Below are 15201 nucleotides of genomic sequence, written 5' to 3' on the forward strand. Positions count from 1 at the left end.
ACCAAACAGGATTTCATGTCTGAGTGCGCCACAGTGGCTGAGTGACTGTCGGTTCACCCTCCTGGGGACTGTCCCTGGGGACCTAGAACCTAGTGAAGCCATGCAGTTTGCTTGCAGGGACAGCTAGGGCTGGCTACAGAGCAGAGGGCCCCTCCCTATGGCTGTCCAGACAGCACTGTTTATATGAACCTGGATCAACCTCTGAATGCAGAGAGAGGGCTTGAGAGCAGCTGGGAGGTGAGGAGACCTCCTGGGGACGTCTCCACCTTTCACTAGCAATAAATCCACTCATCCAGGCTAGACATTCCTGACCCTGGTGGCAATGGGTATGTGATTACAAAGAAGTACTTGACCGGAACTGTCATGAGGGACTGCTTTCTCAAGCTCCCAGTCAGACAGAAAGCCCAGAGATCTACACTCCTTGCTTCTCAGGGACTACACCAACAGGCTTTGCTCTGTGGTTACAGGGGAGTCGAGAGAATGGACTTGCAGGTCAGCAAGATGGCTCAGTGGGCAAAGAGGCTTGCTGCCAAGCCTGATGATCTGAGCTACATGCCCAGGCCTATATGGTAAACAACTCCCAGAAGCTGTCCTCTGACCTCAACATGTGTACTGTGACATGTTTGTACCTATGTACACACACACACACACACACACACACACACACTAAAATAAATAAAATTAGATTTAAAAGAGTTTTAAAAGGACACTCTTACATTTTATCTGATTACTCAATCTGAGTCCTCCCATTGGGCTTTCCAGCATTCCCCTTCTATATTCCTGAAGGAAGCTGTTCTGACCCTCCACCAAAACCATCATTCAAGTATGAATTTCTCTGTGCACTCCTGGCTCATTTCCCCCGGGCCGTATGTTTTATTCCATTGACCTCAGAAAGCCCTGTTGGAATGTGGCATCCCCAGTGTTTTTTGAGGAAGCCGCATGGTTGGCAAAACCAAAGCCACCCTCTGCGTGGGCTGAGGCACACGTGTGGGAAAGCCACCCCCAGCAACTGGGAGCACCTGCTTGTGGCAGACTGCAAGCTTGCTCACAGTTGCGATCAGCCACCTGCCACTGGCCGGACTGGGCATGGAAGGGAGTGTCTGCAATTAACAGCACTGCACTTGTTAGCACAAAACAATCACTGCAGTTTGTGCTCGGTGTGGGGGAAAGCCTGGGTTTCTAGGGCAGTTGAGAGAAAACAAAACAGGGCTGGGCATGTCGCTCATTTGGTAGAGCGCTTGCCTAACATGCTCCAAGTCCATCATTCAGTTGTTAGCATTGTACACGTCAGGCATGGAGGCCCACAGAAGCCAGAAGGGCAGAATGATGGAGCAGATGAAGCCAGCACAGGACACATGAGACCCTCGCCCCTCAATAAAATAGAAAAGGAACCATAGCCAAGCCCGGGCCCCGCCCACATTTTACTTGATCTATCAGTGCCTTAGCATTTAACACCCAGAACCAAGGTGCATAAAAAGGTACACGTTTAAATTCAAGGACCATGGAGAAATGTCGGCAGAAGCTTCATGTTCCTTACAAAATTAACCTGAGGGGCTGGTGAGATGGCTCAGTGGTTTAGAAGGATTTCTGTTCTTCTAGAGGACCAGAGGTCAGTTTCCAGCACCCATGTCAGGCGGCTCACAATCTGCAATCTCACCTCTAGGGGAATCTGGTGCCCCACTCCTGGATCCTGAGGGCACACACCTGCACTCATATATGAACATACAGAAGGGTAAATACAAATAGCACATAAATAAAAACAAATCCTTTTTTAAAAGCTAACTTGGAAATGGACCTCTTTTAACATTAACATGTATATGTGAATTAAAAACAAAACAAAACAAAACAAAACAAAAAACCGATAGTCAATTTTCCTGGTTGAGCTCACCATGAGAACCCATGCATAGAAACCCAGAGCTTAGGAGCCTGAGACAGGAGGCCTGTTAACTGCAAGTGTACAAATACTTATCAGAAATGAACTGAAGGGTTTGCAGGCAGGCCTCCAAGGATGGAGCAAAGTTCTACAGCTGGGGATTCTATTTAACCCCGTGTCCCATACAATCAAAGATGCACTGTTGGAGAATGGACCTAATTACTAATACCTACTAGTCCTTGGTATAGTCTGGCAGAGGATTGGCTGAGGGGCCCCTTCTCTGACTTAGCTAAAACCCCACACAACTCCTCCAGGTTCCCACCTCTCATGAAGAACAGGAGACACTTAATAATCCCTAAAAGTTAGAAAAGTGTACTTTCATGTCTGGCAGATAGTTGTAACAGGGGTTAACAAAACTACTTATCTGAGTTGGACCCAGGGTTTAGGACTAGCACCTTATCTAAATTATGTGCTTATTGGAAGAACCTTGGTTACTGCTTAGAAACACAGTTTCCTTGACTGCTAGGCAGGTGTGGATAACGCCCGGGGGTTAAACACTAAAGGGTAGGCTCCTATTTCCTATTGGGCAGACAGAATGCTGCCCCTCACATACATCCCTGTGTCATGGGTGGGGTTGTGGCTCAGTAGTAGTGTGCTTGAGGCCCTGGGCTTGACTCCCAACCCTGCAAGGTAAAGAAATAGATAAATTCCCATTCCTTCAGTAATCTGTGGAATTTGGCCTTCAGTAGTAAACTTATCCCCTTCCTTTGGACTTGACCCCCACACCCTTCCTTTTCTCCCACCTTCTCTTTCTCTTTCTTAGATAAAGTCTTGTATATCCCAGGCTGGCCTTTATTTGCTAGGACGACCTTGAACCACTGGTGTCCTCCTACACCTAACATGACAGGCGTGGGCCACCATAGCCAGTTTCTGCAGTTTAGGAGTCGAGCCCAGGATTTCCCAGACGCTAGGCCAGCGCTCTACCAACTGAGCCCCATCCCCAGACCTGCTCAGCTAAATTCGTTCACCAGTTCCTAGGGGGAAATGGTAGTTAAAAATGGCAAAAACGCACCACACACAATCCCTTACACAAGATGAACTCACCCAGTTTTCAGTTTGGCGTGGTTTGGAAGTGTAATTTCCATGCTCAGTATAGATCTTTCTCCTGGCTAGGTTTGACTGCATCTTTCTCATGATGCAGTGGCAAGCTACAGGGCCCAGTCAGTTATGAAACCAGCATAGTAGGCAAACAGTACTGGGTTGCCAGCCTATGATGCTCGGGAAGTCAGGCGTATTACATGCACACTCGTTCTGAAGACAGAGATGTGGCTCAGTTGCTAGAAAGACTGTCTGGCACGCCTGTCCTGGGTTCTACCCCAATACCGCATGAGCCAGGTCTGGTGGTATATACCTGTAATCTCTACTCTTTGGAGACAGGGAATGGCTGATCGGAAGTTCAAAGCCATTCTCGGCTACATCGGGAATCAGAACCCCCCGCTGACCTACGTAAAAACATGTCTCCCATTCAAAACCCACGGAGTGACAAAGGCAGCAATCTGACCTACCAAGTGGGTGAAGAGCAGGTGCAATTGAGTCAACCCAACACAAAACAGGCTCTGTGGGCAGTGACAGGAAACATTTATCCGAAATGAGAGAACTGACCAGGAGGACTGGCCCAGCCTTCTGCATGTCTAGCACAGAAAAGCAGTTTCAGGAGGTTCTGGGTGACCTCCTTGTGACACATCATGATGCCATCACTCAATACCCTAAAGTAGTCTACGAGGACAAAGGTCCACAGTCACAGGGTGGCAAACCCCTGGTCTGCAGTCACATCATAAACGTTATCATCCCCATTTCACAGATGGGAAAACTGAAACTTTAAGAGGTGAAGTGACTTAAACTCGCATTAAGGACAATGCAGTTATAGTTCCAGGCATATGCTTTAGCAATGTGGGATCACCTCTCCAAGGTTCCTCAAGGAGGGGGGAAACAAAAAACAAAACAAAACAAAACAACCAGGAAGGAACAGAATTGACAAGGGGGAGATCGAAGAGGCTTCAGATTTCCTTATTCTGGTGGCCTGAATGAATTTCTTGAGACTGTGTGTGTTCCATGAATGGTGACTGCCTGCTTTTAAGTCTAGACTAAGGATTAATTTAAACTGGATCAACTGCATGAAGGATTTGAACATAGATAACAAGACTCAATGTGTTGCCCTTCTGTCATTTGGTATTTTTCAAAGTAAATCAAACCAAACTACAGACTGCATGCCTTTTTGTAGCCAAATACACCAAATCCAGTCAACTTTTGTCATTTTGAGTAGGGAGGGTCTCACATAGCCCAGGTTGGCCTAAAAACTTGCTGTGTAGCTGAGGCTGGCCCTGAATTCTTGATCCTCTTGTGGCCATCTCCAAAGTGCTAGGATTACATGCATATATAATTATGTCCAGTTCCAAATTCAGGGTTTTGAAAACTGTTTTATATATGTGACAAAGCCAGCCCACAGTGATTTTTAGTGTAACCTTAAACCAGAGAGTATAAACTCAGCCAAGAAACCTGACTTTCAGGTATCCCTGATGCCCAACTCTTATACTGACACACATGACATAAAAATACTTATGATAACATTCTTGTCCATTGACCTATTTCTGTTTCCACTATGGGATGGAATGAAGACAGTAAGAAGCAAGTCTGAAGTCAATTCTGAACAAGGACAGACAATGTTCTATGTAGCCAAGAATGACCTTGAGTTTAGCATCTTCTTGCCTCTACTTCCCAGGTACTGGGATTACTGTCTTATGCCACCATACACAGTTTCAGTGGTGCTGGGGAGTGAACCCAGAGCTTCAAGAATGCTAGGCCTTCACTTTACCGACTGAGTTTATCCCTAGCTTATCCCTTCTTGTCATCCTCACCAGGGATATAATACTATGTTATGGACCTAGATTCTAATGCTATCTTGTTTGGGTTTTTTGGAGACAGAGTTTATCTACATAGCTCTGGCTGTTCTTAAACTCACTACACTATGTAGAGCAGGCAGGCTTTGAACTCACAGTGATCCACCTGCCTCTGCTTTCCCGGTGCTGGGATGAAAGGACTGTGCCACCACAGCCTGTGCCATTTCTGATTAATTACTGTAACCAGTTTAGAAAAACTGCTTATAGATGAGAGTCAATTCTGTTAGCAGCTAAAGCAACATACAGCCTTCGTCTTCTGCCCGTATAGGCCAAATTTTTAAAGAGCATAGTTCCAATCAGCCAGGTAAGCGAGCAGAACTCACTGTTCCCAGCTCCTGACTTGACAGATGGAAAAGAGGCCCAGCCATGTTTGAAGAAGTATCAAGGCCCCATACTAACTAGTAACAGGACCAATAGACCAGAGAGTTGGATCTTGGAGACACGAAGTTGAGCCACCAGGTAAGAAGAAGAGCACAGAGTCCCAAAGAGGGACGACAAGGCAGGGAGGGGCTAGGAACAGCCCAGTGGCTGGACAAACTGGGACCCTCCTAGCCTCCTAAGCTAATGGAGTCTTACTATTCTCACCAGTTCTCCTGTCGCCCCAGTTAATCACGGCTCAGTCATACATTAAACCAAATCAGGTGGTAGCTATTTGCAGAGAACAAAGCCAAAAAGAATTAAGTAGTCATGTGTGCATCTCTGCTGAGCTAGGTTCCCCTTTCATCTCCACAAAAGAACCTTCTTCATGGGGCTCCAGGTGTGAGCATTCATTCTTAGGCTGCCTCTAGTCTCCTGGCTTCCTGAGATCTCCCAGCTCTGCCTCTAGAGAACAGTTCAAAGGGAAAATCTAATCATTGGCTTCTTGGGGTTCCAACCCTGGGCACTTGCTCCCCTTGTTTGTGTTAATTTATTTTACTTTGTCTTCATATCAACCCATGGTGGGTGTTACTTCTAATTTGCTGGTAAGTAAACTGTGGTTTGAAGCATACTCCTGTCTCCCCTACCCCCTGTTGTACCAGAGCAGACACAAAGGCAGCTAAGGGGTACCTTGAAAAGCAACCAAAAGACCAGCGCTATACCTACTATTTGTACCAATAAGATTTGGGGTTCAGAAGTAGATTTAAGACTAGGGATGAGGCTCAGTTGGTAGCATGCTTGCCTACTGTCTTAGGGTTTCTACTGCTGTGAAGAGACAGCATGACCACAGCTGTAATTGCGTCTGGCTTACAGTTTTGAGGTTCAGTCCATTATCATCATGGTAGGAAGCATGATTGCACGCAGACATAGTGCTGGAGTTCTACATGGGCAGGCAACAGTGTTGGGGTCTCGCCCGCCTCCACTGGCAACTCTCCCTCTAAGCATTGTATTGCGCCCCTTGACAGACACGCTAAGAGTTGCTCCCCAGCATCCCAGAATACAGCGTCCTCAGACCGCCCACTGTCAACGCCCACTCGTCGCCCGGACCAACTACTGACATCGTCGACGCCCACTCGATTGGACCCGTCTTCTGGACACAGCTCCGCTTATGATCAGACCGCGCGCCATTGAGACAATGCGAGATTGAGAGAGACACACAGAGACAATGGGACATGTGGGAGAGGGTTGGGTTCTCCCGTGTGTAATTAATAAATAATGTTTCTTCCTTGTAGCTCATCCCTATTTTAGGTTGTTTAGCTCTTCAATACGAACCCAGTCCAAGGTGTTTTCTGCCTACGCAGATACGGCACCAGTGACGTGACGCAGAAATACACACAACAGGAAGAGAGAGTGACACTAGGCCTGGCTTGAACTTCTGAAACCTCAAAGCCTACGCCCAGGGGCACACTTCCTCCATTACCTCTTAATAGTGGCATTCCCTGTGGGCCTATGGGGTCATATTGATTCAAATACCACGCCTAGCACACTACATACCCTGATTTCCATCCCCAGTAAGGCATAAACCAGGCCTGGCCATATAGGCCTGTAATCGAAAGACTCTTGAGGTGGAGGTAGGAAGTTCTAAAGGTCCAATTCTTCACACTTAGCTACACCGAAAGTGCCAAGCCAGCTTGGGAGCCTCGAATCTGTCTCAAAAACAAAGTCTCTGAGCTCTAAAGCTAAAGAGCACTGGCTGTTCTTCCAGAGGATCTGAGTTCAGTCCCCACCACCCACATGGAGGCTTGCAATTGATACTCTGATTCCAGGGGACTGCAGGCACTAGGCACATACACCGTCTTTCTGGCCTCTGCTGGTACCAGTCCAGGCACACTCATGGTACACAGACATATATATATACAGGCAAAACATTCATACATGTAAAATAAAAATTTTAATTAGAAAATACAAACCAAAACAAAGTATCTAATTGGATTTGGTTTCAAGCTCTCTGTTCCTGGTTTTGTGGTCTCAGATAAATTAGCCTTTATAAGCCCAAGTTTCCTGAGTAAAAACAAAAAAAATTTTTTTTTGAGATAAAAATCTCACTGTGTAGAATTCACTGTGTAGATCAGGCTGGCCTTGAATGCAGACTAATCCTCCTGCCTCTGCGTCTTGAGTGGCATGTGCCACTATGCCCCAGCTTCTAAATTGATTTTAAAAGGAGGGATGGCGGTGACATGCTTGTACTGTTTTTGAGAATATCGTGACAGATGTTCGAAGGCTCTGCTCGCGCTCAGTAAATGTTTGCCTTGCTTGCCTGTCACAGTGCCCACGCGAGACTCTACCCAACGCTGCGTCCAGAGCAGGCTGCCGGGGGACTTTTACCACTCTGTTTATTCTTATCTTATGTCCATGTATTTATTTTGTCTTTGAGGAGTGTGGGCACACCTGCTATGGCAGGGGTGTGGAGGTCGGAGGACAACGTGCAGGCGTCTGCTCTCTTCTTCCACTCCTTGGGTCCTAGGGATTGAATTCCAGTGATCAGCCCTGGTGAGGGGTGCCCTTAGCACTGCGTTACTGTGTAACAGTTACTGTGTCACTGAATTATTATCGTCATCGAGGAGAACGCTCAGTAAGTAATCAAGTTGGTGTTGTCAGAAGAGGTGTTTAGGGCAGTCACACTAGAATAGTCTTTGTGAGTTAACTGAAATTCCAATTGAACTTTGTCTTCTAGGTTTCTGTTTGCTTAATCTGGTAACCCCAAGGGTCCGGAATAAACTGCAGGGGGAAATGGAAATGGAAATGGAAGGTGTGGGAAGCAAGAGTCCATGACAGGGATGGGTGAGTGACCTGGACATGCAACATCACAGTCGCATAGGTTGTTGGTGTCACCAAACACCTTGCCAGTGTCATGGCTCTGTCTCTCTCGGCCCTCTTGGAAAGACTTGTCCTGACTCAGGACATACGCTAGTGTTCTAGAAAGCTCTGTCAGTCAGCTGGAACTCTTTTGTCATTACCTTTCTTCCTGTGGCCAAACTTTAAAGTTACAGGCTGGACCGGGACTTTTTTTTTTTTTTTTAAGTCTAAAGAATGAACATGTGATGAGAGATTTTTTTTTTTTTAAACCATCATCCGGTCTGCAGAGGACCCCTGTCATGTCTGCTTTGAACTGTCAACTCCTAATGGCTGGCAGAAACAAAACAAAACAAAACAAAACAACCTATAAGAATTATTTAGGCTGAAAAGAAGGTTAACATAAAGATCTATATAAATACTTTAAATAAAAATATTTTAGCTTTCATCATATAAATAAGAGCTACAGGAACCAGAGTTGTCAGGGACTTTGGAGAGCTATTTATTTAATAGGTAATGGAATTTCAATTTGTAAAATGAGGCACTCTCAGAGATTGGCTGCTTATGGGGAATTCGGTGACCAGGACTGACCTGAACTCTTAAAATCCAGAGCTAGCAAACGGGAAGCCAGGAGAACAAGAATCTGCACGCAGGCTGTTTTCTCCATAAGCACAGGGAGTCAGAATCTGCAAGCTTCCTACTAGAGAAGTCAAGATTATCTAGAGTCAGCTTGAGGCCTGGACGCTTTGTCGGTTCTTCCTGCCTTAGGTAACTCTGCGCACTGACAGGTGGATTAGCTGCATCGGCCATGTTGGTACAGCTGACGGCAGTGGGTTATGTTACAGCTCCTGTCATCACTCCATGTTTCTAGAACCACACCAAAAGATGTGCGAACACTCATCAGCAGGAATGCAAGATGCCTTGTTCACCATGGCAGCCCTATAGCTCCAGGGTGGCATGCCTCTGAGGACTCCATGCCTACTTCTCTCAGTTCATGCCTACCACTCTCCATTGGTACAGAAGATAGACCTGTCCATGTCTGAGACAGACAGCCATTGTCAACACCATACTGAGCTTCACTCCAGTCGCAGAGTCGTCGGGAGTGCCCTAGCCTGGACTACTCATCTGGAGAGAATTTCACTGGGTCAAGAGGACAGGATTGATCTCCTTGGGGGTGTGGGTGGAGCTTCTGTTCTCTTGGTTGTAGCCCATCCTTCAGAAGTTTAATATAATTTAAGGTACAGACTATACAAGCTGCAAAGCCTCTGTTGTTCCGCAAGACTGTGGTTAGTGATATAAAGCCCACAGAACACTGGCCGGGGTATCGCTCAGACATCAAACACTGCTGATGTGGCCCTGCTAGAACTCAGTGTGCATGAATAGACTGAAACTTGGAGAAAATATAAGAAACTTCGTTTGATTTTTGTTGTTGTTGTTGCTGTTGTTTGAACCAGGGTCTGATGTAGCTCACGCTGGACTCAAATTTACCACCACACAGCCCAGGGCGATGACCTCGAACTACTGATGCTCCTACTTTTACCTCCCAGGAGTGTACCAACAGGGCTTTATTCAGCTTTAATTAGTACTGGGGACGTCGTGCACGTTGCCAAGTGGGCAACAGCTCCAGCTTCTTTGTTTAACTTTAACCAAATATCACAAAGAACACACACACGAAGAAACACACTTCTGTCTGTGTGTGGGCATGCTGAATTTCTTTCCATATACCATAAAGTCTTGTTAAACGAAAAACAAAACAAAACAAAAAAACAACAAACCTTTTTTTAGAGACTTTTTTTTTTTTTTACACATATGAGAGTTTTGCCTGCACAGATGTCTGTATGATGCATGAGTGTAATGCCCACAGAAGCCCGTGAGGGTGCTGGATACCCTGGGACCTGAGTTACAGGCTGTTGTAAGCTGCCACATGAGTGCTAAGACCTAGTCCTTTGGAAGAGTAGCAAGTGCTCATAACCACTGAGCATCTCTCTGGCCACCATAAACTCTTAGTAATTCATTAAATCGGTCCTGAAATAAGACAGACATGCTCAATTCTGACAGTTTCCATCTTTGCTAATAAGTATGTGTTACAAGTTTGTGTTTTCTCTGAGATTCAAGGAAGCCCCTAACACACTTGATTCATCCAGGGCTCCCAAGCGCAGTGTTCTTACCTGTAAAGTGGGACAGCAGTAATGCCATTGTCCTAGGCCTGCCAGGAGGGTGGAGGAAATAATAAAGCAGCCACACCAGGCTGCTATTACCTACTCAATGTTACTTGAGACAGACTGGGTTTCAGACAGGGCAGCTACCATATCCATCACGTTGTTTGAAACCAAGTGGTTAAAATTCCAAAGCTCTCGGGCATCACTAATACCTCTTGGCTCATGCAAGTCCTCAGTTCAGCGCCTGACCTCTGGGAGCTGTCTGCTTTCTGTTGCTTTCTCAAACTGGTGTAATGAGCCTGGGGTCACTGCTGTTTACCTATGAAACCCTAGTATTCCGGTGCACATAGATACCCTAACCTGGCATCCAGATCCTGCTCTTGCCCCACAGCTCCACTTGCTGCTCTCTCTTTGTTCTCCTCAGATCCCCCCCATTAGTTTGCTCCAAACAAGCTCTGCTCAAACTCTTCTTCCAAAATGCCTTTAAGAATAGCAAGCCCCGCCCTTCTCGGTTCCCTTCCTGCCAGGGATCCTTCAGAGTACTTAAAGTTAACATTGTCCTGGCCAGTAGGAAGCCCTGCTCTCAAGAAGGCTCATTAGGCGTGGAAAGGGGACTTCCATTTGCTTTAAATAGCTGACAGCCCGAATTTCCAAGTCACCCTTACACTGCAAAGATAACAAGTGCTTTGGTAACACAACACAGGCAAACAGAGAATTCCGGAAAGCTGACCCGGCTTTATCGCTGACCTGCCAGGACAGCCACAAGCAGGCAAAGGGGGATTCCTTTGGTTTTGCTTTTAAGATCTTGAAAGCTGAGCGGTTCTAAGTAACTAAGTGTTGGGGTGCTTCGGTTTGGAAGTGGAAGGACTTAGATTTCCACTTCACTTCTGGGTCAGAATAAGGGTCTGGTTTAACACCTAGCTTCAAATGGAAGGAAATTTTACCAATTTATGGTGGTGCTATAAAAATGTACCTATTTCCCATGGGAAAGGAACTTCTCTGGATGCCTGAGAGCAATTAACTGAGGGGTGGGGTGGGGGGGTGGCTCAAGCCTGGTTGCCACCAAGCTTCATGACATCATGTGAACTGTGATTTGCCCTCTCCCCACAAATAAATATAAAATTAAAAAAAAAAAGAAATAAAATCTGTCTTAAACACACGCGCACACACTGGAATAAAGTCAGTTTCAGATACACACAGATGTTCACTGTGACATTATTCACAACCACTAAAACATGGGCAACAACTCGAATTTGTAACAGAAGAATGGTATACATATCTATCCATTTGATGGTTTAGGCAGATATATCGGCAATGCCTGTAATTCCACCAGTGAAGAAGGGGAGGCAGGAGGGTCAGGAGGTCAAGGTCATCTATGACTCTACAGTGAGTTTCAGGCCAGCTTAGGCTACATGAGACACTGTCTAGACACAAAACTGCAACCGACAAGCAACAGACAAATTCCGATCAAAGCGGTAATTCCAGAACGACTCCCGTCATCTCACAAATATTAATTTGATCCTTGTACCAACCTATGGCATGCTTATGATTATTACAAGCTGTCTTTCTTGTTCCAGGAAACTAAGGTTTGGGGAGGTAAGTTATTTTTTTTCCAGATTATGCAGGCAGTACATGGAAGTCTTAGGGTTTGAATGAGCCCATTGGCCTTGTCTTTGCTCTACCCATGATGCATGATGACATGGACTGATCATCATTTTATTTTGCCTGATTTTCCTACATTAGTTCTATTAAAAAAAAAAAATGTTTGGCAGAAGAATATACACTGCCCATCAGGGAGGAGATTAGACAGGGGTGGGTGGTGTTGAATTCTTTTCTATTGTCACCTTCAGTGACAGATACTCATGCCTTTGTTCTTTTTATCAATACTTAATGCCTTTGTAAAGTACACTTTGTAATTTACAGCTCTTCCACTCCACTAACTTCCTCAAGAAAGGCCCCAACTCACAGAGGAGGCATGGAAAGACTAACCGGTTCCTTTGGGGTGACCCTGAGAGTTTGTGCGAGGCTCAGTATATGTAAGACTCGGTTTATCATGTTCTCTCCCATTACTTGGTTTGAGATGGACAGTTTCAAGAGAGTATGTGACACATCGTCAGCCTTGGGCTCCTCAAGGAAAGTACTAGAACTCAGCTGAATATAAGGAAGGGCTGGATAAGACTTGGCCAGAGTTAAGTCAACAATGGCAAACTACCATCTAAAGCTGAAATGTATACATCCCTCAAGGAGGATGGCTCACAGCCTCTGTGTCAGGCCCTGGGCTCTCCCTAAGGAAAGCTGGTGACATCAACCTTTTCTCTTTTGTCTGCCACTGTGTTTGGTCCCACGTCTGTCTCAGACCTCTCCTCAGAAGGAGGCAGGAGACCAGACAGAATTTTGGTGTGGATTAAGGGGAAAGTCACCACTGTCCCAGCTGAGGTGTAGTCAGAGCTGACGGCTGCTGACCCCGACCCAGTGACCTTCAGTGACCTTCACATATTTAATTCACAGCAGTCCTGTAGGCTAGGCTGCCTTTCACTGATGTGAACACTGAGGCTTACAGTGTCAGATGCCTGCATCCCTCACAGGGTCAGGAGTGGGGAAGGGAGAGTAAGCGTTCTGCATGATGTAGGCTGAGGCCATCATAAACTGAATTTATGGCTGCCCAGATAACCACAGACTTTATGGATATACACAAAATCATATACATACATGTGCACATATATGTATGAAAGTAGGAGAGGCTGAGAAGATGAATGGGTTAGAAGTTGGGGGATAATGGTGAGATGAGGGGGTAACGACAAAGCATGACTTACTGCTGTGAAATGGCTTATGGACTCAATCCTTATGTATAACCAATATACAACAACACACATATACACATATACACACAAACATATACATACAAACATAGGCTCTCTCTCTCACACACACACACACACACACACACACACACACACCATATACTCTCAGTGAGAGTGAGTGGTGGGTAACTGAATAATGGGGTGTCAAGTGGAACCCCCTGCTCTATCACTCTGAATGTGCATGGTGAGGAGAGTGGATTATTCTTCAAGGACTGGAAGCTGTCAAGGCATTATTTTATCAGCCCGTTACTGAGCACCAAGCCTCGGTTGGGAAGGCAATCTGTAAATAATTTCTGGGTGAAGCCGTCAGAAGTGGAATGTTAGCGTGGCAAAGGCCAGGCTTTCAATGGGTCACAGGCCTGGGCACTGCTTCCCACCAGAGCCCGCCCCCCACCCCCAGCTTTGACGGTTTCCACTTCTCTGCCTAGGACTACTGCACAGAAGAGAGAGCACGGGAGAGGGTGAAAACCCATACACTCTCTGCTGATGTGGCCAGCGAGACACTTAGCCCCAGGGTCAGCGCAGCAGCAACCGGCTGCTGGGTCAAGTGTATGAAGGGTGAGGTCCCTTCAGGGCAGCTGCAAAGAAAGGCCCTATTAATCCCTTAACTAAGCAGCTGATGGATTTAATCTGTTTCTGCATATGTTAGAACCCCTTACACACACCATCATTATATGCTTACAGAAAAAGCAGTGCACCAGTTAGCAAAGCTTTTCACAGTTTTCTTCGTCTCGGCAACCAACGTGATACTACAATACTGGAAACTTTGGAGGGCTTCTAACTATGGTTTCCTGTCACTCTGCACTGAAACACTGTGACAAAGTTTCGTTCTTAGCGTCATTCACACAAAGAACAGGTTTCTCCGTGAAGGAAGAGGAGATCTGAGCAGCCAGCCTCAATAGGCTTTCTTTTGCTTTTGCGTCCATTATTATTTAAAATAACTCATTCCACAACTGGGGAGCCTCATTCTACACAGTAACATCAGAAAAAAAAAAATCATTACCTTGTATAATCTCCCTTGCTTTCCTGAAATAAAAATAAAGACATGATCAATATGTATTTATGCTAAGCTCAGTGAATGATTTATTCTTGGCTATTTTCCCCTTCACAGAGACCAGAGCTTTCTGTTAAGAAAAATAGTTAAGGAGTACCACCCACAAGGCCACTATTAGTATGAAAATACACGTATATATGAGATGTGTCTTACCCTTAACAGAAGAGACTAATAAACAAATATATTTTTATATATTATATATTCTTCATATGTATGCATGGAGAAGCACCAATAATCGCTGTTGCATATCTAAGGTCACAGGATAAATACACTAGCACTGAAGTGCCACACTTTTTAGACTCTGACCCAGGTAAATCAACACACACACTATTTACTTTTTAAACAAGTTCAGGAAATGACTTTGCTTTTCAGCTGCCAGTGCCTTTAAGAATTAAAGGTCTCTTTACACAACCTCAAGAAACCGTGTACAAAAGTTGCTAAATTTAAATGAAAATTACAGCTGTTCTAACAACTGCTGCCTCCCGAGTTCAAGTGACTGGGAGTCCTTTTCCAGGAATATGGTCAGAACTCCGTTTCCTTAGTACAGTCTAAACTTTGTTATGTCTTAGAAAAACACTATCACATGCTGGTTCATGCAAATAATTTTTAAAAGAGAAACCAGCAGGTCATATCTTTCACTGATAAGCCATTTACTGGTTTGAAAACCCATCAAGTTCTGGCTTGACGGAAAAAGTTTTGCAGTTACAGGCAGTTAGCAAGAAACCAAGGAACAAAAGGGAGCTGGTTAGAGGCAGCGAGTGAACCCTTACCTGCAAAACCAGGGCTGCCAACTTGAAGATGGTCTCACTGTCTACTTCAATTTGCCCCTGTGGGTGGAAGAGGAGAATGTCACTGAGTGCAGTCTACCCTGGGCTGGAGCAAATGGCTGTGGAGCTGAAGAATCTGTCACAGCTTGGCACCTCCACTTTATGATCAAATGCAGAGCATACCACTGCAAGGGAGGGGGGTGAGCAGGGAGACCTCAGGGAGGGGTAGGAAGGACCGGAAGAGCCTCTCTCTCTCTCTCTCTCTCTCTCTCTCTCTCTCTCTCTCTGTGTGTGTGTGTGTGTGTGTGTGTGTGTGTGTG

At 45.6% G+C, this 15201-nt stretch overlaps 1 protein-coding gene across 3 annotated transcripts in view; it reads right to left on the reverse strand.

Annotated features, from left to right (window-relative positions):
• The window catches only part of Frmd4b (FERM domain containing 4B), a 191469-nt gene that overhangs the window by 52853 nt on the left and 123415 nt on the right, over positions 1-15201 (reverse strand). For all 3 annotated transcript variants that reach the window (XM_021190022.2, XM_021190025.2, XM_029534273.1), the window contains exons 6-7: positions 14885-14941; positions 14064-14086 (exon numbers count right to left, since the gene is read on the reverse strand). In XM_021190022.2, the coding sequence (XP_021045681.1) occupies positions 14064-14086; positions 14885-14941 (80 nt within the window). The remainder of the gene's footprint in view (positions 1-14063; positions 14087-14884; positions 14942-15201) is intronic.

Source organism: Mus pahari, chromosome 2, assembly GCF_900095145.1.
Source record: "Mus pahari chromosome 2, PAHARI_EIJ_v1.1, whole genome shotgun sequence".
Taxonomy (NCBI): Eukaryota; Metazoa; Chordata; class Mammalia; order Rodentia; family Muridae; genus Mus; species Mus pahari.